The following is a 26,042-nucleotide window of genomic DNA, read 5'->3' on the forward strand; positions in this document are numbered from 1 at the left end:
CTATCACTTGTTAAGTAAGTAATAGGCTCGTAGCTGGAGCGAGACAGGTACCAATCAGGGATGATTTGGTTTTTGAACGTTGTTACCTTGATCGGCGACGCAAAGCAGATCTCCCTTGGCTCTGGTAGACCAATTTTGGGATACTGCACTCTACGTCCTATTAGTGCTCCACAATTGCAGAGCAAGTGTTCCAAGGTATCACGCTCGGCATTACACAAGCGACAAATGTTATCTTGTACGAAACCGAGATTCCGAAGATGGTATTTACTCGCACAATGTCCTGTCACAAGACCGGTAAGCGTGCTGAGATTTCTTGATGTCAACTTTTGAGTAACCCTAATACACGGCGTTATAATTATTTTGATTGTTTGAGGGATTGTACGGCCATCCAATTGGCCATGCCTGTTCGGCTCTCCCGTTGTGTCAGCTCACTTTTCAGCACACAGTCAGGGATGCAGCGAAATGGATTTGGAACCGTGAATGGAGGGTTAGATCCACATCTGGCTGGTTCGTCTGCAAGTTCATTCCACTCTATAGCGCAATGACCAGGAACCTAGTACAATTTTACCGAGTTCACTTGGCTTAGTTGCCGTAAGAAGCAATTGCAATCCCAGACAATTTTTGAGGAGCACTTAAAAACTTTAAAGGCTTTTAGTGCCGCTCCCATACCAATGAAACACAAATTTCCTCGTAACTCGTGAACTAATCAAGCAAGTGGAACAAAATATGACATATGGGTGTTTTTGGAGACAAGAATGTTTTCTATGATGAATTGAAACCTTTCCCCGCTTCAGGAGAGGGTGCTCCTATACAAATGAAATACAAATTTCCTTATAACTCGAGAACTAGTTAATCAAATGGAACCATATTTGGCATGTGGGTGTTTTTGGAGGCATGAATTTTTTCTATGATGAAATTGGACCCCTCTCGGTTTTTAGGAGGGGGGGGGGGGGGCTCCCATGCAAATGAAATACAAATTTCCTTATAACTCGAGAAGTAATCAAGCAAATGGAACCAAATTTGGCATGTGGGGGGGTTTTGGAGCCAGCATTCTTTTAATGATGGTTTGAGACCCCTCACCCCTGTGGTAGGGGGATAAGGACTCTCATACAAATAAAACAGAAATTTTTGCGTAACTCAAAAACTAATCGAATTCGAGCAATTTTAGATTCTTTCATAAAACATTAATCTTGTTATTGATTAACCACCAAAAACTATCAATAGTAACATTAGATAATTCAGCGTGCGACGGCCACACGCCGCGAGTGTTGCCGGCGACCTGCAGTCGGAAGCGCCGGCCACTGTGATGGGCAGCCCCCCGTAGAGATTACCTCTATCTAGGTTTATTTATTTTCCTAGATCTACTGACCTCTATTACTTTCCTTCAGTTGGGTCACCCCTGCGAAATGGTACTTTCTACGAAAAGATTTTCCGTGAAATGGTACATCCCGCGTAAGGTTTTTCGCGAAATAGTATTTTGCGAAACTCTATATTCCGCGTTATAGTCAACCGAGAATTAGTGTTCCGCAAAATGGTATTCGGCTAAATGGTTTGCAATGATGGCGAATATCTAAATGCTATCCGCTTTATTTTATCAGGCTAAGCAATGGGGGAAGTTTGTCGGGTCAGCTAGTTTGTTATATACTACAAAGTTTTAAATAAACATGTACAGTGGACTCTCGGAAAAGTTAATCGATTGGGGAATGGGTCGATTAACTTTTCCGAAATATTAACTTTTCTGAGTAGTCCTAAAAATCATTGAAAATGATAAATACATAGGCGAAAAATGCATTCCAGGATATAGGGTACACATTTTTATGTATCTAGAAGTTCTAATGAAAAGAAATATGTAGTAAGATCTTTATGAAATAATAGTTAGTTCTTTTCAGTAAGTTTAAAATAGTCGGTTCACTAGTTTACTTTTGTTTTTTCGTAGTGTGCGACTACGTTTTGATAATGTTTGCGCATATTTTTAGTTCCTTCTTTTGCATTTAAAATTCAATCTGAGTTTGCGCTTTTCCAGTATGTTATCAATAATCCTGAAGTAACTATGTGCCTGTATTGAACTGTTGTTAGAACTGTCCGGTACAAGAGTTTAATTTATTCCCAGTTATGATGCAACTCTGTATGAAACTGTGGAAAGGCGACAATAAACCGAAAAATGAGAAAGAAAGATAGAAGCTAAACACACGTGTGGACGAACGCTTGGACAACCAATGAATTCAAACTCTCAGAAAAGTTAAGGCAAAAATTAACTTTTTAGACCGTTGCATGAGAGCTGATATTCGCTTAACTTTTCTGAACAATTAACTTTTCAGAGAGTTAACTTTTCCGAGAGTCTACTGTATTTTGTTCTACCAGCTCAATAGGGGCAAGATGGGTTAGACTGAAAAAGACTTGTGTGGCACTCTATGTTTGTCCATATATCTATATTTTTGAGTTTATTTATTGTTGTTATTAAATAAGTTGTTAGCTGGCCCGGCATATATTTTATCCACAAAACAGTTAATGCGGCAAAAGGGTAGTTTTCCGACATTTCACTTTTTGTCTGATATAACTTTTATTTTGTTTCGTTTTATTTATTTTGGTTATTTTTGGATTTATATTATTAGTGATTTATCTAAATAAATGATAAGCTGCTTAAAATTGAATTCGTAGAAAAACGCATCGGGTACTTTCCTTAGGTGACCAGTCTTGCTCCACCTGACCCTATATTCTATTATAGCTGTTATCGCTGCCTGGACGACTGTGGGCCAGTCTCCCATAGCTACAGATATTCTTGTTCTGGGACCGTACACTCCAACACCCATTTTGACTTCCATTTTTGACCTGTCGGTATAGAACTTGATTGAACCACTGTGGAGGCTAGGTCCCTCCCCAACTCATACCGAACGTGAGGGTTCGTTTAATGTGTATGGGATGTCATAGTTGGTTCTAGCTTCCATCCAATCACTATTCATTTCCGCAGCTGGACCGACAAACAGGTAGAAGATTCAGGATACTCAAGTGACCGGTTTTATCTCCGTCGAGTATTGTCTTCAATCGTTTAAGTGTTAGGACACTTTTCTTAGCCTCTAACTGAACATGTTGGTTCAGGGGTAGTAAGTGGAGGATAGCTTCTAGAACCTTTGAAAGTGTGCTTTTCATTGCTCCAGTTACGGCCATGCATGATAATCGTTGAAGTTTGTTCAAATTTTCAATAGCTGTGGCTTTTATTAGTTTTTGGCCACCATACCTACGAGGCATAAGCTATCTTAGGTCTCACAACGGCGGTATAGACCCACATCACCATTTTTGGTTTGAGGACCCATTTTTTCCTACCAGTCTAGAACATACCCATAAGGCAGTCTGCCTTGCTAATTATTAAATCTAAGTGTGCGTGCCAAGATAGTTTAGCGTATAGGATTACTCCTGAGACGAGACTCTACATTTAATTTCTTCCTTAAGGTGTAGAGATTGTAATTTCAGTTTCTTCTTCCTAGTGAAACAACACAAACAATTGTTGTTATAGAGGGATTGATGCCCAGCAGGGTTGCCACATGCACAGATTATTCTGTGTTTAACAGATATTTGAAAGAAATCGCCTGTACAGAATCTGTATGCATAGAATACAGATTTTCGCCAAATTACACAGATTAAAGATTTTTGAGCTTTTACATGAGAGTGAAAGAGACGGAAATAGTCAGCAAAATGACTCTCTGTCTCTTTCACTCTCATTGTTTTGTAGTGGACAGATTTTTACACAGATATTTTTCCTCGCCGAACAGATTGTCAGATTTTTCCAACAAAAAACACAGAATTATTTGTGGTATCCCTGATGCCCAGGCCTTCTTTACTACACCAAGGCCCTCTGCATTCTATCCGATATCACGTCGTCGAATTTTCAAAGAACCATGATGACCAAATCATCAGCAAAACCCACAAATTCGAAACCTTTTGCCTCTTAGCTTCTCACAAGATCAGGTCCAAGACTTCCTGCCTCATAGCATTCATGAATGTAGGTTCATTGTTTTTATTAGCAATGTCGATATTGTTTAACGAGAGAAATTCTAAAAGGCACTCATCTCGATTGTTGATGTCGGTGCCAGCGAGGTGGTGTGGCTGTCAAATCACATACATTGTCCATGTCCCACTCATTGGTTTTAATACCTTTGGTGCTGGGACCTACTTAAAGGTTGATTCGTTTTAAAACATCTGAAATTAATTAGAAAGCAGTTAAACGTAGCCTTTTAGTTATAATTTAACTATTATTAGCTGTTATTTTCGATACGCTGGCTGGTTCCAAATTGTCGCCATTCATGGATGTTTAGTCCGCAAAATTTTGACAATTTCACACCCCTGGTCGCTGCTTCCCCACAAAATGCGATAGCGTTGGTATCGCAGCCGATAATACAGTCTTTGTTGACTTCTATGCAGAATTTGACGAACGTCGCAACCTCTTGAGTTGCAACCTTAGGAACGTCTCCAGGAAAATGGGGCGATGCTACGATAATATCGGATTTCCCTTGGCGATTGATACCTCAACTCTGATCGCCACTATGTCTCGTTTGATGAACTCTGTAATGGGCAAACAATTAATGTTTGCGTTGGCCAAGACAGCAGCTCTCGGAGGATCATATTTGTCATCATAGAAGAACTTACATGTTCTTGTTTGAATACCTTGTATTCTTCCTTTGTAGACCCAGGGCTCTTGAATCAGGGGTGGTATTGCGATTTTCGTTTCGAGTGATTTTAGTTCGTTTCGCCCATTCATTTAACGTGGTCGAAACGAATCAAAATCACTCGAAACGAGAATCGCAATGTCACCCCAGGGCCAGGTCCACACCGTGTTCGATAAACCTCCTGAAAATTACGCCCGAAACAGCTTTCGCAAGTGGAAGGTTTATCTGCACTGTATTTTTGTGATTTTTCCGCTCACTGGCATTTAGGAGAGACGGAATTACCGGAGGTTTGGCCTCATGGAGGCCGTAGTTTTCTTACTACCAGTAGCCGAACACATTTTGGATCGAGGGGGAGCTGGCTTCGTGTGGTCTCGCCTTTCCCACGTATATTACCGGAGTTTCCTAGAGACCACTTTTTTGGTTCCGCTCAAGGTTTCCACTCCTAGCGCCGAGGTTGCGACCCCGTTGACGGCCGAGCGTATCATACTCCACCCGTTTTCGAGGGTCGAAGCATCTAGCTTTAAGCGCACGTGTACTGCTATTAGGTAATTGTCCGAGTCGGTATCCGTACCCCGTAGGGAGTGTACGTTGGTGATATTCGAGAAAAACCGGCCCTCGATGTGAATATGGTCGATTTGGTTCGAAGTTCATTGGTCAGGTGATCTCCAGGTGGCTTTTTGGATATCTTTGTGGGAAAAGAAAGTGCTTCTGATCACCATCGCTGGTGATCATGCATCGCTGGCCGTTGTCGTTCGTATCGGTGTGCAGGCTATGGGACCCGATCACCGGTCTATACATTGCTTCCCTGCCGACCTGGGCGTTCATATCGCCGATGACGATCTTGATGTCCTGTCGTATGCAGCTGTCGTACGTTGCCTGCAGCTGCACATAGAACGCTTCCTTCTCGTCGTCGGGTCTACCTTCGTATGGACAATGCTCGTTTATGATGGTGTAGTTGAAGAAACGGCCTTTTATCCTCAACACACACATCCTCTCGTTGATCGCTTTCCAGTCCATTACGTGATCCTGCATTTTTCCCAATACTACGAAGCCCGTTCCCAGCTCGTCGATCGCTCCACCGCTCTGGAAAAATTTGGCTTTACCACCACGGATCCTCCACACCTTCTCGCCTTTGCGACAGATCTCTTGCAGTGCCGCGATAAAAATGTGAGCCAAAATATTTCGGGGGATGGGCCAAGGCCGCCAGGCCCCCCTGGCTACGTGGCTGCTCCCACCATTATTATTACGGCAGATAAAATAAAGCTAATAGTATTTAAATATTCACCGTGATTATATAACATTTCGCCGAATTTTCGCGGAAAACCAATTCTCAGTTGACCATAATGCGGAATATAGTGTTAGCGGAATACCATTTCGCGAAAACCCTTTTAGCGAAAAGTACTATTTCGCGGGTGCGATCCTCACTTACCCGCCGTCGCTCGTTCGGACCCAACTGAAGGAAAGTAATAGAGGGCAGTAGACCTAGGAAAACAAATAAACCTAGACAGAGGTGTTTTCTCTGGGGACTGCCCCCCCCTCGTAGTGGTCAGCGCTTCCGCCGGCAGTACTCGCGACCTACGGCCGTCTCGCCCTGAATCATCTAGTGTATATAAGCAGTTTTTAGTGATCTTGATATTGACTAATGTTTATGGAAGAATTTTTCTCGAGTTCAATTAGTTTTTGAGTTTTGCAAAAATATCCGCTTTATTTGTGTGAGTACAACCCCTTCCAGAGAAGGGAAAACCCCACCTCATCCAAAATTTGGTTCAATTTGCTTGATTGGTTCTCGAGATATGTAAAATTTGGGTTTTATTTGTATGGGAGCCACCCTGTGTAGTATAGTAAAATATTTATAAACTCTATTATCCGTTGATCTAGTAAACATAGATTCTTGGATATGCTATTTAATATACATACTGGGAAGTACAAACTTTACAACTGGGCGGCACAGACGTATTTTCATTAGCAGCACTAGCTAGTACAATAAGAACCTTCCCTGGCCCTAAAAACCGCATACAAATTTTCACTCCGATCGGTTTAGTAGTTTCCTAGTCTATAAGGCACATGCAGAACAGACAAAATTCATTTTTCTGTATACCCAACAAACATTTTTGTTTAATAGTATACCTTATTAAAACCATTGTATAGCTAATACCGAGTAGCAAACGCTTGATAAGTTGTTATATAACAAAAATATTTGTTGGGTACAATATTTTCTTTTTCTTTATATTTTCCGCAACATATTTTTAAGAAAATTTGCATCTGTTACTTGCTTCCGAAATATCGAACATAACCGGATTGCAGCTCTTTACAAAAACTAGGAATGAGCCAACACCATCCAGCAATCACAACATTTAGCCTCTATTGTGCGAACGGTATTGTTGCCGGGTCCAAGATCCACGTCATAGATCTTCTTGATTCGTCGTAAATACAATACAATGATCACGGTTTGCTCACCAACAGATGTTTTATATCGGAATCCACAGGCCAGTGAAACTTTTTATTTTATTAGGCCAGTGAAAAAAAAAGAATCAATCCAAAGTTTTAATCGCCGTCATCATAACTCCATACCGTACGGTCTACAGGAAGCACCATTTGTGCTTTAGGTAAAGAAATAGAAAAATCATCTTTTATTATCTTCAAATACACCATAATAACTCTTTTTAGGACCAGCAATGAACTCGATTAGGACTGTTTCAAACGGTTGAGGCTAATATGTTGTTTTCCAGGTACAGTGTTTTACTGGATATTTCAGCAAAAAAAACAGAAGTAAATACGTTTCGACAGAGGAAAGCGGCAATATAGTAGACCGACAGGAATCAAAAGTTAGTACATATTTTTCCTGACCGGTAGAGTGGCAGTGGTTCTGGAACTGCCAACGATGGCTGATTCGTGTCGGGAATTGAGGATTACACTTTCGGTACCTTCAATCGAATAATTCAAAATGACATCCTATGTAACACCAGCTAGACCAGTGATGGCCAAACTGCGGCTCTTGAATTTGGCCTTTGCGGCCCGCGAACTGGTTTGATAGATGGCGGACGGACACTATAGGTTGAATTTATTAATGTCAGAAGTCATTTAGGGCCGAGGATCTATTGGGGAGATCTGATTTAGCCCGCAATATGCTTGTACCGTGGCCACTGCTGAGCTAGACCATCGTCAAACTATTTCCGTCAGCAGACACTGGAGCACAATAGACTTCTAAAACCGATCAGAGTCACAATTAGCAACTCCGAGACTTTGAAATATTTCAATCGTAAAATCTACTTCTACCAGCAGTTATGACGTCCTACTTGATCGGAAGATTTCGGCCGGCCTTTAAACTACCCCGAAACTACGGCATATCCAACGAACGAACGAAGTGAGTATTTAATTTTTGTCGTATTTCAATGTTTATTCAATTTTGTTCATTTCAGTCGTCTGTTATTCAAGTTGCTGACACACTACGAACGGACATAACGAAAACATCGCTCACAGTCGATGGTATTTATTATGTTGTTAATCCAGGATTTGTTGAGCAAAAAGTCTTCATCTCAAAAACTAGAATGGAACGTAAAACGCTTCCGATGCTGGTTCCAAAAATTTAGCGTACCGATTTGACCACAATGATATTTCAGCTGGGAATTAACGATTTCCTGCAGTTTGATTTTATGGATGCTCCGCTAGTTGAATTACTGTTGCCTGCTTCAGACCTATTGCACTCTTTATCTGCATTAGACAACGAAAGACAGCCGGCATGATTAGATTGCCGTATGACAGACTTTCCCTTAGAACCGAACATATATAAAATGCTAATTATGTCGGTTGTACCAACCTGTTCTGATGAAATTGATCAGAAACCAATTGTTAAATCACTTGACGGAGATCACCTTTGCTTGCCGTTTATAACAGTTGAAATAACAATATTTTCAATGCATGGTGCACGGTGGAGAATCTTATCCTGTAGTTAATTGGCATCATGGATAGGCTTAAGTTAGACGTGTTGTCTGCAGTCAAGAATACGGCATATGTCCAGAAAACTCTTTCCAGGATTATCGATTTTCCCATCCGTACAGGATTCTGCTGCATAATGCCCCCGGGAGATGTTTCCAATTTATTCGAAGTCCCAATAACCGATGATCGTCATTGGATGTGCCATCATGATAAGGATTTTTAGAGTAGTAGCTACACGGGCTCGACAACTTTGAGGTAAATATTGGTATGTGTTAGTTTAGCACACGTCTAAAACCGCTTCTCATCCCAAATAGGATAACGTGAAGTCTATGCCACATTCGATTAATGTTCAGGCAGTTCAAACTAATAGGTAGCCAGTGGTTTCACTTCAGTATATTCCAGCTAAATATGCCAGATCTGACCGGCTCTGCTGCAGGCTGAACATCGCAAATTGTGGTTTTAGCCGCGGATGAATCTATACTCGGAATGCAGGTAACCACAGTCAGCAAACCTACACTGCAGAGCCACACCAAAAACGTACGTAAAATTCCTGTTAAAATTATAGTAATCTACGATATATATGTATAGACATAACCGATTGTTTGTTATTTGGATTGTGAAATAATGAGAAATCCGTCTAATTTATTTATATATTACCGTTCACATTATGCTTACTTCGAAAGAATCATATGAATCTTTTGCAATAATTGAATGTGGTGCATCTGCAAGTATACTTGAAAGTTTCTCTGCAAGTATACCTGCAGGTGCACCACATTCATTTATTGCAAAAGATTCGTTTGATTCATTCGGAGTAAGTATAACGTGAATGATCATAAAAACTATAAAATTTATAGTTGAGATGACTACGTTCATGGTTATTTCAACAATAGTTAATAACGTCATTTTTACCACGAAATTGTCACGACAAACAACTCGTCCCGTTCATTGCGTGTTTAAGATGACTATTTTCTTGTCAGCAATATCATACAAAACCTGGTCATGATAACAAAACCATTGTCATGATGACAATTGTATAGTTTTAAATTATAGTTGTCCCAACCATACATAGTCATTTTTACCATAAAATTGTCACTGCAACCAGCTAGTTCCGTTTATTTTTTTGTCCAAGATGACTATTTTCTTGTCAGTAAAACTATACAAAAAGTGGTTAAGATAACTAAAGCATTGTAATGATGACAATTTTATGGTATACAGATTATAGTTATGCCTACTATGCGTGGTCAACCGTACCATGCGTCCATTGTTCAAGCTTATAGTCGAAATAACCATGAAAATGTTGTCTAGACCAGTTTTCCCAGTCGGTTGAAAACCACCATACTTTTCTGGTCAAGCTTACCCCTAAAATGGTAGAATTTACCATGAAATTTTTCTGTGTGTAGTGTTAGTGTGAAAAGCCCTATGGCCGTCGCATTGATTTTCTATGAAGTGATTTCCCGCCCAGTGTTTTCGACGTTTCAGTTTCAGTCGCAGAAAAATGGCGACGTGCCTGGGGGTCGGCTGAAACTTGTATGAACTGGCCGCCCTGCTCTTTGTTATTGTTTTGGTGGTTTGATTTAGTCTCGTTTAGTTGGTAGTTGCAAACAGCGAATATGTTATTCTCCGATCGGATTTCTATCGTAATCGTTGGGAAACGAAATGTGAAACTGATTAAACTAGGATTAAACACGCTAGATCAGTACAAACAAATCGCGTTTATGTGCATTGTCTGCGAAGGCAAATGATGCCATATTGAGAATGATATTTGAACCATTTTTAATTTGCACATCGTGCAAACCAACGGGGTTCAAATTAAAAACTGTTCAGATTAAAAACGGTCAAACGAACGGGGGTCCACGGTATTTCATTTAGTGAGCGACATACTACACTGATAAAAATAGACACGGCGTTACCAAGAGATCTTACACATGAATTTCAACGTCCAAATAATTATAATCTTGTTTCATTTGTCAATCATTCGGGTATCAAAAGCGTTTCCCTTCGATTTAACATCAAATGAAATATTTCATATGGGAAGCACGTTAAACAACCATGTTTTTCCAACAAACCTTCAATCAACATGGTACTCATTGCTATCGCACTGCAAATCCACGTGTTTTACCATTAGATCGTATCCTGTTACGATCCACATGAAATTAAGGTGTAGTGTCGAATTTGTTTATTCAATCCGGATTGAAACTGGATGAACTTTTTGTGTTTATTTGCTCCTATCTGACAGATAAAATTCATCCAGTTTCAACCCGGATTGAATAAACAAATTCGACATAAGTTTTTATAAATATTTCACTGGTTTTACACGTTTAATCAAAGGGTAACTCTTATGAAATGTAATTCTATTTGAAATTCACGTGGCTTTCACGATGAGTTGATGTGAATATCAGGTCATCTGAAAGTGTTTTACAATAGAATCAATATATATAGAATGCCAGTGTCGCTGTTTTTCTACAGGACTCATTGTGGTAAACATGATGCTAACAATCTGTATCAAGTCTGTGAATCGGGAACTTTATTGTCAAAGTTGCTCATTGTTATTTATCTGTTCTTTATCTGTGCGCTGGTTGGTGCTGTCATCAGTGCGCGCATCGCTGTGTTTTCATGCCAGTGAAATGTTTTTAAACGCTAATTTTCTTTTCGTCCGGAAGAATAGAGGTTTTCCGTCAAAATTTTTTTTTCCACTAAATGTTCGGTTTTGACTCTTAGAAATTATACCCATATAAAACTTTCTTTATTAAAACCTCTAACTACTGTAAAAATGAAAAACTAAAATACGTATATTTCAACCCGTCACTTCTCGGATGTATTACATGCCTTTTTGTACCAGTGTCCTCTATTTTCACCACTTCGAAACCATTTATGCCACTCTTTACTCTTGTGGCAAGCAACGCACGAAACGAAAAAGAAGGTAATCATTAGCTTCATTCGTTTTGTCCTTTTCACTCAACCGCTGATACACATATGTCAATATCTGTTGTGCAATGCTGCCAGAAAATCTGAAAATTTTAATAAACAGTGCAGCCGAAACGAATTTTTTAAAACTCAACATTCGTGATTTGGTGAAAAGAAACTCACCATTCTTGCAATTTACATTGTTTGAAAAATCGTAGTAAATTTTAGAGTCAACGAAAAAAATATATTTTTGCACCATTATCACTCGTATTGGGAGTACTTTCGAGAAAAAATAAGAAAAGAAGGGGTATGATCTGACGGAAAACCTCTATTGAATCCCAAAACTGTGCCTTTTTGCACCAATTTTTTCAGAATTTTGCAGCCAGCGAAGTTTACAATCACATTACTTGGCAGCCATATTCGAAATTTCAAACTGGTTGTCAAAGTTTGACAATGAGATTCCCCTTTTGATGAACCTCAGGCATACACACATATGCATATATATTGTAAATACATTATCTGAATATGTATGATGTTTACCACGCGCACTGCAGCGACACTGGCATTCTATATATATTGATTATACTTGTTTTACCCATGGTTTTTACATTGAATATGACTCATGTGTTATTCCTATGAAACTGTAGTGATTAGCACCAGGAGAATATCTATGTGATCTGCACATGTGCATTTAAAATGTATTTGTAATGTTCTTTAATATTATTTACGACCATGTAATAAATTATATGTGCGGGTTTTATAAATTTTATATTTCTTGGTACATAAAGGTCTTATAAGAGCTGAACATACAATGAAAGGATTTGGAACATGATTCTTTAGTGCGGAAGCTATAGAGGTTTTCCGTCAAAAAATTTTTTTTTCCACTAAATGTTTGGTTTTGACTCTTAGAAACGATACCCATATAAAACTTTCTTTATTAAAGCTTCTAACTACTGTAAGAAAAACTAAAATAGGTTTATTTCAACCCGTCACTTCTCGGATGTATTACATGCCTTTTTGTACCAGTGTCCTCTGTTTTCACCACTTCGAAACCATTTGTGCCACTCTTTACTCTTGTGGCAAGTAACATACGAAACGGAAAAGGAGGTAATCATTAGCTTTTCATTCGTTTTGTCCTTTTCACTCAACCGCTGATACACATATGTAAAAATCTGTTGTGCAATGCTGCCAGAAAATCTGAAAATTTTGATAAACAGTGCAGCCGAAACGAATTTTTTAAAACTCAACATTCGTGATTCGGTGAAAAGGAACTCAACATGCTTGCATTGTTTAAAAAATCGTATAGTAAATTCTAGAGGCAACGAAAAAAAATATATTCTTGCACCATTGTCACTAGTATTGGGAGTACTTTCTAGAAAAAATAAGAAAAGGAGGGGTATGATCTGACGGAAAACCTCCAAATAGTTGCATAATTTTGTGGTATGTGGTATGTGGTGCACATACAATTTATTTAGCCAGTTTTTTCAGTGCATGAACAAACCTAAAATATAAAAAAAAAATCTGGCATCCTTTGCATATTTGTTTAACACTGGGTTTCCGGTTAAACGTCAAAGTAGTACGAAACGAATTTCCGAAAACAACAGAATGAAATTGGAGTGGTTTTTCATTTCGTAATGTGCGTTGACAAGAATAACAGTGAATAATATTGTTTCTAAAAGAATGTTTTCCGTAAAAGAGTTGTAAATATATCAAATTGAGCTTTTGACTTAGCGACAATATTGTCGTAGCAGAGTATCATAACTATAGTGAAGTGTTTGTTGATATTTTGGAAATTTATTTTTGAGGCCCTTTGCGGTTAAAATAAAATGGTTAGTAATAAAGTATCTAATATTTTTACGCATTACAGACAAGCATTTCAAATGCTTGCAAAGGAAAACCATAAAATCCTTGCAAGCTATGGAAAAATGATTAAAGAAAAGTACTACGTTCTAACCTCAACTTTTTTCAGGCGTTGTATGCTTTGTATGAACACGCAGCTGGCTACGCGGTTTTCAGCGTAAATGAGTTCGAAGAAATATCGATGCTATTGCCACAGGTAGAGCAAAGTGTAACTGATTTATCACGTTTTAATGCACTTGTTAAGTTAGTGGGCTTTTCCCCGTTTAAAACCGCAGTTTCAGCCTTGGAGAATGTTAACGCTATCTCGGAAGGGCTTGTCCCAGATGATTTATTATCTTTTTTGGATAGTGTGCTTCCAAAAGCATCAAAAAAGAATAAATTTACGCTTGGGGTAGCCGATCCCAAGCTGGGAGCAGCTTTAGCTGAAGCGCTAAAAATTCAATGCTCTCATATCGGCGCTGTTCCAGAAATTCTGCGTGGTATACGTCATCACTTTCCTAAGCTTGTCAAAGGGTTTTCGGAAAAAAGTGCGGGTGTAGCTCAATTGGGTCTCGGTCATAGCTATTCACGTTGCAAAGTTAAGTTCAATGTTCATCGTTCGGATAACATGATCATTCAGTCGATAGCGTTACTAGATCAGTTAGATAAGGATATAAATACTTTTTCTATGAGAATTCGTGAATGGTATTCGTATCATTTTCCGGAGCTGGTGAAAATTGTGCCAGAAAACTATCTATTTGCTAAAGTCGCTCATTTCATTAAGGATCGCAAGTCGCTAAGCCAGGAGAGTTTGGAGGGACTGGAAGAAGTTGTAATGGACTCGGAAAAAGCTCAGGCCATCATTGATGCTTCTAAGATGTCAATGGGAATGGACATCTCAGTGATCGACTTGTTAAATATTGAAATGTTCGCTAAAAGAGTGGTTAAATTATCTGAATACCGGCATCAGTTGGCAGAGTATCTGCATTCTAAAATGAATAATGTGGCTCCAAATTTGCAATCATTAATTGGGGATCAAGTTGGTGCAAGGTTGATTTCAAAGGCTGGCAGTTTAACAAATCTGGCCAAATATCCCGCGTCAACAGTGCAAATACTAGGTGCTGAGAAGGCATTGTTCAGAGCGCTTAAAACCAAAAGCAACACACCTAAGTACGGATTACTGTTCAACTCCACGTTTATTGGGCGAGCAACCGCCAAAAATAAAGGACGCATTTCTCGGTTTCTGGCCAATAAGTGCTCGATTGCATCTAGGATTGACTGCTTTACCGAGAGTCCAAACAACGTATTCGGAGAAGCGTTAAAACAACAAGTTGAAGATCGGCTCAAATTTTATGAAAGCGGAGAAACACCTCGCAGAAATCTAGAAGTCATGAAAGAGGCAATGGAAGCAGCAGCAGAAATCAGTGCCGTTCAATCCCAGTCGCAGCCAAGCGCAAAAAAGAAGAAGAAAAATAAGAAACGTAAACATGAAAACAAGGATGCTAATGGAGATGCTGATGAAACGTTAGACGAAACCGCAAATGGCAATGGATTACCCGATGAAACAATACAGCAGTGTGAAGCTGAGACCGAGAGAGAGCCCAAGAAGAAGAAGAAAAAGAAGAATAAAAATAAGGAAGTTGAAGTGTAGTTACTCATATTGATTGTATAACTCCTTAGGCATGAGGTTTCCTTTAATGCGACTTTTTTTTTCATTTACATTTAGTGGTAAGAATATGTTCTGCCATCGTATATGTCTTCTAAAATTTAAAAGAATAAATATAATCTAGAAACAAGTATCTTGGTAAATGTGTTTGAATTTCTTAGACTCTCGTGTAACTCCTGTTCTGCCCTTGGCGTAGTGATTTTGCAGTCTATAGTGGCATGAAATAGAATCATCGGCCCTCGATTTCGTTTACACTTTGCTTTATACTACGCTATAATACAGTGTGTTGCAATTAAAAAAGGCTGGCCGTTCTCAAACTACTCCCTTCTGGTTGTTGAATAGTTGTACTGCTTTGCATTCTAATAGCTAATAATTCTAATTTAAACGTACCTTCTTTAGCAATATAATTACTAACTTTGTTTCTTTCGTACTTTACAAACCTATCTCAGATCGATGCTACCTAAAACACGACTAAATTATATAAACAGGTGATCCCAGCAGAGTTAAATCCGTTTATTCTTTCAGGGAGCTATACATACTTTAAAAACCAACAAACAGACCATTAATTATTCGCTTTCGGAACAGCCTTGTAAGACTTTGTTATATGCACCCTATATTCCTCATCATCTTCATGGCATTCCCGAAAACAACCATCACAGAATAAATCCCCGTCACAGCTAACACAACGAACTTTTGCATCCTCATTACAGATTGTACACCACGGTAACTCCTCCAACTCTGACGGATCCACCAGAGTAGGTATATCAATGTTATTCAACTCATCTTGATTGTCTTTTGGGGCGTTCTTAGCATCGATTGCAGCCTCTTCCAAAAATTGGGCAGTCAATTTGCTTGCAATTTCGTCTTCATTTTCCTCGTCATAACTTTGTAGTTCTACTGACGGGGTATCTTTTGCCGTATTATTTTCCGTACTGCCTTTAAGCACAGCTAACCTTTTTTCGATCTCCTCAATTCCAGCCAACTGATAGTCACTAATGGCATCGTGGATCTGCTGTTCTTTTGTGAATTGTTTCATCAGATCCTCTATTTGTTCCCCCTGGGTCCTATTGTCTCGTGCCAGAAGTTTTTTATTTGACTCTGTGTAGTCTTTATATTCCATCCCCTTTAACGCGGCAAGACGTTTCTCAATATCTGAATAACTGAGCGATGATTCTTTTGAAGTGTCATTGTCGATGTCCTCCTGTTTAAGCGCTGCTAGTCTTTGCATAATCTGACTGTCCGCGTTTAAAACGGAATTCATAGAAACAGATGGATTTTGCGTTGGCTCCAAAATTACATCCCTTCCTGTACTCTCCATAGGTTTATCTAAAATAGAGAGGTCCCTAAAAAAACAAAATTTTGGGTTCTGTGCGATTGTTTTACTTTATAACTGTATTTACGTTTTTTGCTTTTCGAGGTTTTGGTTTGGACGTTTCCCTGTGTTATAAGAATCGTAACATCGGAGGCATACATTTTTGTTCTTACCATCTTGTTTTATAGAGAACCGCAAGCACTTTTTACAAAATGAAAATTTACAAACAGGACATCCATGCTGCAAGTAGGTAAATTGCATTATTTTTTTTGGTCAATTAACTTTTTTAAATATAATTACCTCTTTCATTAGCAAACCAAACTGTTTTGTACAGCCATTGCAAGCCATGGAAATTATTTATATTAATCCTGCTCCAAATTTAACGTAATGAGAAAATATCTGGATGAATCATTATACGTTTTGTTTTTAATCACGATCACGACGTTTTTAATTTATTGTCGTTGACTGGCAGGGCATCAGTCAGGGTCGGTCAGGGAACAGTAAAGCCCTATAAATGTAAAGTGGACGAATGGCTGTCAGTCAAGTTCCAATGTGGTTTAAAAGCAATGAGGTTTAGAAAGGTGTGGCAGATGAACACGCTTGACGGTATTAGTAGCGAAAAATCAGAAAACGACGTCAAACTACAAAAACAAACCGCGTCGGACAATGGGGTTTGTTTTTGGAGTTTGACGTCACGCTTCATCGTGATTGGTCGATTTATGATTCCACCCACACCATGATTAAATTTCTTCATTGCACTAACACCACTTAACCAACATTGCCACACCTGTATGTATCACATTGGTTTAAAAGGGTGTGGAAGAAGGAGACATTAATCGAGAAATTATTTGAAGATGTGAAATTGTCAAGGGGTCGGTCACTCGGCACGGCCGTTTTTATGTTAGGCTAGAGTGACTATATACAGAGTGGCGACAATGTCAAAATTGGAATGATAATTATCTGTCAGTGTCATTCCAATCGAGCAGACGGCCTATCCAACGCGTATGCAGGAAAGAGAAAGAAAAACATTGGAAAAACCGCATTGCATACATTTGGGATGACTTGTCGCCACTCTGTATATACACGGAGCGAAAAAGCTCCAGTTTGTTTCAAACAAAATGATTGTTGCTTTAAGCCTTAATAAAATATTTTTATAACAACCTGAAAATATTGTTGTTTCAAAACGAGATTCTGTTTGAATCAAGAAAATAACAGTTTTGAATTAAATGTAAAGTATTTTTAAATTTGAAGTTAACATTGATATAGCAATAAATATTTTCATTTCAATCATACATTTTAGTTTGAAACAAAACGAAACTTTTGTTTGTGCGTAAAACAACCATAATTATGGTTGAAACTACATTTTTATTCTCCGTGTAGTCACTCTATGTTAGGCGACTTGAAACCACAGAGAACAGATTAACAGGCTCGAAGGAAGTAATCGATTTTTTGTGTGTAAAATCTGTCGGTAGCGCCCTCCAGAAATAGTTTGCCAAACGCATCAAAAAATATCCATGTACCTTTATCAATATTTCTTTGTGCTGGAGTTACATAGCAGCGACGGCAGCGACATCAAGATTTAGTTTGCCACTTACTGCTCGAGGGGTGCTCTATTGAAGGATTACTTGTATATTACATAAAAACCCTTTACACACTTTTTGTCAATTACCTGGTAGTCTGTTCTCTGTGTTGAAACTATAGTTACTATATATATAGTTCGGCGGATAGAAAACCAGGCGAATTGGCATCCCTGATTTATGAAATTAAATTTGAAATTATGGTGAAATGTGCAGGTTTTTACGAAAAATAATCACTGGCGGGTGTTGAAAATGACTAGTTCTATGAAAATAAAGTGTGTTTTTTTAACATTACTCCTGCATTTTGGATTTTGAAAAGCTTTTGGCTCCGCTTTTGACGTTTATTTGGCTCCCGATTTTCTATCCGCCGAACTATATATATAGTAACCACAGAGAACAGACAATTATGTTCATATAAAATATTTCGCAAAAGGTGTGTAAAGCTTTTAAACAAGACACTAGCGACATCTCTCTTATAGTGCACCAGTTGTCCAACATCCTCGTTGCCAAATTTATTATATATGCTTGTCATAACAACACTGGCAACTCCAATATCAGTTACTGTAGCAACCGTAGCAACGGGGAGATTTTGTTTGTTATTTGCCGAACACGGCTAATCATTGAAAACAAAAACCAAAGCGCATTTTAAATTTTTCTGTTATTTTGGATTAGTATGGCCAAACAGGTATCGTATTTAAAGTTTTTCCACATTGAATCGTGCCATTTCATCGTTATACCAGCATGACCTCACCGCAGCGGTACTAGCTATGGATTTTTCATCTTTGAGCACCGGGAAATCCGTACTACTACTTCATCGAAGTCCACCGTAGGAGAAGCGTTTGGCTGTGATTCATTGACCTCAGAGGTGGCGACCACTAAAATTGTGGTATATTCTCGACCTATATGCCAATGACTCGTAACATCGAATTTATAATCAAAATCACCCTTATCGCCATGAAGTTCGTTTTAATTTCAATTGGCGAAAGTTATCTGCAAGCAATTCCGTTACCCCCATCTGGTACGTTCGCAATCCGATACAGATAAACAGTTTCTCCGAAGAATTAAAAACGAATTATTCAATAATCACTATTTTTGATGAATGATGTTTACCTTTATTTTGAGTTCGGTAGATTGGGTAAACAATACGTTAGTTGCTGTAGCAACTGTTAAAAGCTTTGGTGAAAATACGACGAAAGCTCAAATCAAATCGTTGACAAACATTAACAACCAAAGCCTATTATGTTAGTGATGTGAGCGCCACGTAACGGGAGCATTACCACTTACTTTCAAAATGGTGGCTAAGCTTTTTACACACGTTACGAGCGCAAGATGAATGTCTGTTCTCTGTGTAGTAACTATACTTGAAACGAGCCGAACTGTGCCGATGCTGTACCGAATGTACCGAACTGCAAGATTTGTTAAATTCGTTATAATCTGATAGATCTGGCAACCGTACTAGATGATTTTGACAACTGGCAGTGCTCCCATTTCATATGTAAAATTGAACCGGAGGTGTGTAAAGCCCTATAAATGTTATTTTTATAAGGCTTTAGAGGTGTGCCGCTTGATATATCTGAAGTGCCGCGGTACAATGTGCTGAGTGTCCGACCCCTTGGAAATTGTCAAAATTTTGCGAACTAAACATCCATGGACGGCGACAATTTGGAACCAGGCAGTATACCGAAAATAACAGCTAATATTAGTTAAATTATAGCTAAAAGGCTGTGTTTAACTGCTTTCTAATTAGTATCAGCACTGACGAACTGACATGACACTTAGAAGAAAATCCTTTAAAAACCATCGTCCTGCACATTTTGCTTGCACGCTAGCACCCTCTGTTATGCATGTTGCGGAGTAGCTTGCATTTGCAGGGTTTTGCACATTTGAAAGGTTTTATACTGAAAACTCAATGCAACACTTGCACGCCGCGGTGTGGCCATGTTGCGAAACATGCTTTTTTTTAAAAATGAGTGGTTTTTGATTGGACGATGGAATTATCGCGAGTGTCTCGTCTGTTTATCTGTGGTATCAGTAATCTCAAAATGAATAAACCTTTAAGTAGCCACCAGAAAAAAATGAGTGGGACATGTACAATGTATGTAGTTTGACAGCCACACCACCCCGCTGATATAGACTTATCCACCTTTTCGCGTGCTTAATGGCGGCTAGTGGGTACACTTTTCGACAACGTTTATTTGCTTTCGAGAACCCCGCTCACGTGCGCTTGAAAGTTCTACAACAACAATCAAGGCTGGAAATATCAACTTGACGTGAATAAAGTTACCAAAGTCCTGTTAACGTTTTCCGAAAGTTGTGCCCACTAGCCGCCATTACGCACGTGAAAAGGTCGATAGAGCTTTCTGACAGCTCAAGCACCCACACTCAATGAGGTTTAAAAAGGTGTGACAGATGAAGACGTTTGATGGTATTAGTAGCGAAAAACCAGAAAACGACGTCAAACTACAAAAACAAACGCGTTGGGCAATGGGGTTTGTTTTGGAGTTTGAAGTCACGCTTCATCGTGATTGGTCGATTTACGATTCCACCCACACCATGATGAAATTTCTTCATTGCACTAACACCACTTAACCAACATTGCCACACCTGTATATATCACATTGACCCACACGCCTCATTTTGGGGAAAAGCTGACAGAGCTGATGACTGTTTGCTGATGACAGGAAATCTCGAAACTGTCAACGCGTGAGTGTTGACAAAAGCAAAAATACTTCCCTTTCTTTTTTTCTCACGCAAAACCCTGAACAATATATCAAATCTCGCGAAACTTTTCAAAAGGACCTAAGTAACATTGAGAGACTCTCTTTGGTCTCCCTCTCTTTCGATTATTACGAAAACAATAATGCATTTCAACAAAAGTTTTCTTGACGATTAGTTAGCTGGTAGCACCAGCAACAGATTTATGTAAGGCAGATGTTTTAAAGTGCATTCGCACCGCCGTGAAAAGCGAAAGAGAAGAGGCACAAAGAGAATCTCTCATTGTTACTTAGGTCCTTTTGAAAAGTTATGCGAGAAATTTCAAACTCCCGGATCTCCTCCTCCATCCTTTGCTCCCCTCTCATTTCTACAGAAACGATCTGCAGCTAATGTCATTCTTGTTAGTGACGAAACCGCAAATTACTTCATTTAAGACTTTTTTCTTTGAAGCAGAGCTGCCACAAATACAGATATTTGTGCATGGATAAATTTGGAACTGATCAAGCCGAAGAAAAAAATCCGAGAAGTAAACTTTAAGGTGAAATTAGTCGTCATCGATTCTGCCAATATCAAAAGCAGTTTTTTTGTTCGTAACAAAAATTCTTTTCATGAAAATATATTCGCTGTATTCAGATTGGTAAGAACAATGTAGTATTTACTTTTTTATAAACATAATCCCGCTTTTGGCTCCAAAAACTGCTTCCGAAATTGGACTCTTCGACGAAAAGCTAATGACTGCTAGTTTCCCGTTAAGGCTGATACAGATGACATGTCATAATTTCTTGCCGTTCCATTGTTGTAGACGGTTGATAACGGCTAATTTGAACCAGTCTTTTTAGGTGGACCAATCAGATTGCAAGGCAGTTTGACAGTCGCTCATAGACGTTCGTCGATGTGTTTGACAGAACATGTCTATGCTGGAGAGCATCTGTGAAATTTTTTAGCTTTTCCAATGATCCATTATAATATTTTGCTGGAGCAGCATAGGAAAATCAACTTTCACTCAGTTTGCTTACGCTTGCGACATTCGCCTTTTGTTGGTTCTATCACTAACGAACTGACATGACACTTCTTCAAAAAAATTCTTCAAAAACCATCGTCCTATACACATTTTGCTTGCACACTAGCGCCCTCTGTTATGCATGTTGCGGAGTAGCTTGCATTTGCAGGGTTTCATACCGTAGGTTTTTTTACATTTGCAAGGTTTTATACTGGAAACTCAAAGCAACACTCGAGCGCCGCGGTATGGCCATGTTGCGAAACATGCTTTTTTGAAAAATAAGTGGTTTTTGAATGGACGATGGAATTAACGCGAGTGTCTCGTCTGTTTGTCTGTGGTTCTATCTTCAAATCAAGAGCAACATTTCAAATAGGCCGAAGTCAAAACTGACAGTTTCGAGAAAATCGATGTTGAAACTTGAGCATCATTTTTTAACTCCTTATTTGATATAAACAGTGTTGCTTAGAATTGAATGTCACATTATGATGCAAAAACATAATAGTTTAATGTGTAATGCAACAACTAGCAGAAAAAACATTGATTTACTTTGTAATTTGCAAAAATATGCGTTTGGCCGTTTTCAGAGATCATTCGGTAATACGACTTTTTCATAAGGCTGTTTTGATTATCAATTGTTGATGGGGCCTTTGACATGAGGCTTTTATTTACTGTCAGTGGTGATATGATTTTGGTGTTGGGCCGATTTTTAGACAGCGTTTCGCGTTTGGCCTTTTTTTATCACGTTGTTTTGAAGCGCAATGGCTAGAAAAGGTTAAAAATTCGTAACTGGGACCCGATCAGCTTTATTATTTCTACTAGAAAAGTTGGGGTTTAATTTCATCGGCAAATCTGCCACCGTTGAACAGGTTTGTGAAGCGGAACGTGTTACCCGTGAGGTGCGGCAGTGCGGCAGTCGCTATTGGTAGTGTGAAGCAGCAGCAGTTCATTCATTTAGCATTTCTAACTCACCACAGCGTGCAAGTGCATCACGCCTTGGCAGTTCAGCGATAGTAAATGTCTCGGGCGCGCAACTAACGAACAGTGTTGCCACATATTCATCTGTACTGGAAGGGACAAAAATCTTTTTTAACTGTACTTTTTCTTCCAAAAATCTGTACCAAAATCTGTACCATTAAAAATATTTATTGCATAGAAAAATTTGGCTTGCTAGCATTAAAAATACACGAGTATCAAATCATTTATTTGTTTCATAATGTTTGAACATATCTCTGCTAAACTTAGACATAAATACGTTTTGTTTTGTTTTAATTCATACTAAGAATTGCTTCTCTATTGATTTCAAGAAACAGCACTGAGAAAAAAGTATGAGTTTTTAACACTCATAAAAATCTGTACCTATCTGTACTTTTTGGCAAAAATCTGTAATCTGTACCGTACAGAATCTGTATCAAAAAATTCGAAAAAATCTGTACTTTTCCAGATAAATCTGTACATGTGGCAACACTGCTAACGAACTCTGTCCGGTTCCTCCACAGGTGATATATATATATACAGCGAAATAGCTTTTTTCGTGTAAGCCGAAAAGTAACTTAAATTTTTGTTGCCGCGCAGGCTTAAATACTAAACATGTCGTGTCTGTGAATGATCGTGTTATTTATGCAGGTAGCATCGTATTGTTTTTTTCGGTCGTCCGTCGAGTCTCTCGCGCAATTGTACGGCGGGATCATCTTCGCGGCAGCAGCAAGCAGCAGAAATCCCACAACAAAAATAGGGCCGAATGCAAAACAAAACACAAACTGCGTATAGGCTTTTTCATGCAGAAGGGCCAAAGCACAAAATGAAAACTTTGTTGCCAGCTTTCACATAAGGCTTTTTCAAATTTGATTTTTAAGACTCATAAAGTTTTCAAATCGCTATGATGTTTGGTATTACTATAGATACCTAAAAAAGCTTTAAATATAACCAAAAAACCAGTTTTTTTATATTTTGCACTTGGGCCCTATTGAAATGTTGCTCTTGAAATATCTGTATTTATGGCAGCTCTGCTTTGAAGCATTGTAATGACGGCCCCTTCGGATTATCCAAGGGGTTTCCAGTAAGGCGTATAAGTGCGTAGTAATCAGAGATTACTTTAGTAATCATTTACGAATTAATTAGGTAATCAAGGGTAATCAGTATATTGCGCTCTTCGCACTCAATTGGACTGCACAGTTATAAAGTGCAACCTTCAAAACTGTGATGAAAAGTGTGCTACTGATAATATCACTAGTAATCTTATATCGATAATATCATCAAACTTTATCGTCACGGAAAAGTATCGAAATTTGGAGGATTGAAAATGAAATCTTCTTCTTGGCTTGTTATTATTTTAACATTTTTGTTCTATTTCTTACGTATTTTTGCTTATACTGTCATATTATCGTTATTAATTATTAACGATAAGAAAACTTTATCAATAATCGTTATAGATTTTGATCGGCATTTCCCATCATTACAACTCTCCCATCTGAGCTGACATTTGATTTAGCAGTGGCGCCAGTACCAATTGTAGGAAAAGCAAATAGTATTTAATTTTTCATTTATTTCATATATGCCGCATATTTATTCAAATAATGAATTATGCGCGGAATTATGTATCTAGAATCTTTTTTTATATTATTCGTAGCGTCGATAACAACTCTACGTAAGCATTAGAATTCAAATAGGAATCAACCAAGATTCATGGGTTTTAGCCACGAAAATTTGGCAACTTTTCTCACCTACAAAATGTGTGACTGAACAAGTGTGCTCAAAATCCAACTTTCAATGCAAAGGGCAATAGTAATCAATGATAATCACCCCATCGACATCTCTATATCGAGCTGCAGTAAACGTCAGCGACAGCATGTCCGGGGCTCAAAATTTGACAGCGGGCCCAAATCAGACTGCTGGCAGTTGAGTGAAACGCAGTGCTGAATTGCTATCTCATTTTCGCACACACGAGATGTTGGCGGCGAGAACATGGTTGTCTGCCATGGGCTTGATGATAATCTTAAGCAATATTGTCCGTTTCTTTGGTAACAAAACGCGCTGTTCACTTTTTTGATAGCTTGAAATCGTCGCAGAGAGAATTTGCTTGGCTGTAAGTAAGTTATAAGTATATATTATGCTTGTCTAGCACCTTTTCACGTGCCTAATGGCGGCTAGTTAAAGCCCTATAAAGATATACATTTATAGGGTTTCACGGCTAGTGGGCACAACTTTTGGAAAAAATAACATGCTTTTGGTAGAGTGACTATATACAGAGTGGCGCCAAGTCATCCCAAATGTATATGCAATGCGGTTTATCCTAGGTTTTTCTTTCTCTTTCCTGCATACGCGTTGGATAGGTTGTCTGCTCGATTGGAATGACACTGACAGATAATTATCATTCCAATTTTGACATTGTCGCCACTCTGTATATAGTCACTCTAGCTTTTGGCAACTCTGCTCACGTCAAGTTGACATTTTCCCCCTTGTAAAACTGTCAAGCGTGCGTTAGCAAAGTTGCCAAAAGCATTTAAACATTTTCCAAAAGTTGTGCCCACCAGCCGCCATTAAGCACGCGAAAAGGTGGATTGATTTACTTGACAAAATAAACGATATTTGCCCCCGCGACGATTCTGGCGACGGTTTCGCCCGCGACGGTTTTAATTCATCGCGTACGAAAGGGTGGGAAATTGATAATAATTGATAATCATAATTAATTTATAGTAAGGTACCGTTCAAATATTACATAACGCAGCAGAGGGTGAGGGTATGCTCAATTTCTATTACAAATTGTTAAGCTTTTTCTGGGCGGAGGGGGCTTTGAGCGATAATGTTACGCGTAGCATAAACAAAGATATCGAAAAAATAAACTGCTTAGAAAATATATACAAAATTACCCACAAACTAATTAATCGACATTTGTCAGCTAAATCGCATTAAGAAAAATGGAATGATCTGCGAAACCACACATCCATCCCGTGAGACAGCTTCAAAACAGCTATGAAAACAGTGTTAGATGCATCATTCTTCAAATACAACAACAAGTTTTTCTCAAGTCCAGGGGGTACCTATGGGATCGCCTCTCTCTCCAGTGGTTGCAAACATCATAATGGAAAAATTAGAAAAAGCTACATTAAGGACATTGAATGAAAACAACATCCCGATTGAATTTTATAGGCGCTATGTGGACGATTGTTTTTTGATCGGAAAGGAGGAAGAGATAAATATCGTCCTTAACGAATTCAATAAGTTCCACGATACTATACGATTCACGGTAGAAAAAGAAGTAAACTCGTGCATAAGATTTTTAGATTTAACCCTAACAAGGAAAAATAATCAAATAGGGAAAACATGGCATCCCAAACAGAAGGATGGATATCTCGATTTCTACTCAGAAAGCCCCCACACGCACAAAGTCAATACAGTGACAGCACTTTTCGATCGCGCTCTGAAGCTGACTGAT

At 38.7% G+C, this 26,042-nt stretch overlaps 2 protein-coding genes across 2 annotated transcripts; one reads left to right on the top strand and one right to left on the bottom strand.

The window, feature by feature from the left end:
- Positions 1 to 13,078: 13,078 nt before the first annotated feature.
- Positions 13,079 to 15,135, top strand: LOC128743429 (nucleolar protein 56). Its single transcript, XM_053840043.1, has 2 exons — positions 13,079 to 13,330; positions 13,471 to 15,135. The coding sequence occupies exons 1-2, from the start codon at positions 13,328 to 13,330 to the stop codon at positions 14,989 to 14,991; spliced, it is 1,524 nt and encodes a 507-aa protein (XP_053696018.1). The 5' UTR covers positions 13,079 to 13,327; the 3' UTR covers positions 14,992 to 15,135.
- LOC128743523 (abscission/NoCut checkpoint regulator) lies at positions 15,008 to 16,739 on the bottom strand. Its single transcript, XM_053840159.1, has 3 exons — positions 16,619 to 16,739; positions 16,407 to 16,558; positions 15,008 to 16,349 (listed from the first exon to the last, which is right to left on the bottom strand). The coding sequence occupies exons 1-3, from the start codon at positions 16,664 to 16,666 to the stop codon at positions 15,569 to 15,571; spliced, it is 981 nt and encodes a 326-aa protein (XP_053696134.1). The 5' UTR covers positions 16,667 to 16,739; the 3' UTR covers positions 15,008 to 15,568.
- Between the last annotated feature and the right edge of the window lie 9,303 nt (positions 16,740 to 26,042).

This window comes from Sabethes cyaneus, chromosome 1 (genome assembly GCF_943734655.1).
Source record: "Sabethes cyaneus chromosome 1, idSabCyanKW18_F2, whole genome shotgun sequence".
Lineage (NCBI taxonomy): Eukaryota > Metazoa > Arthropoda > Insecta > Diptera > Culicidae > Sabethes > Sabethes cyaneus.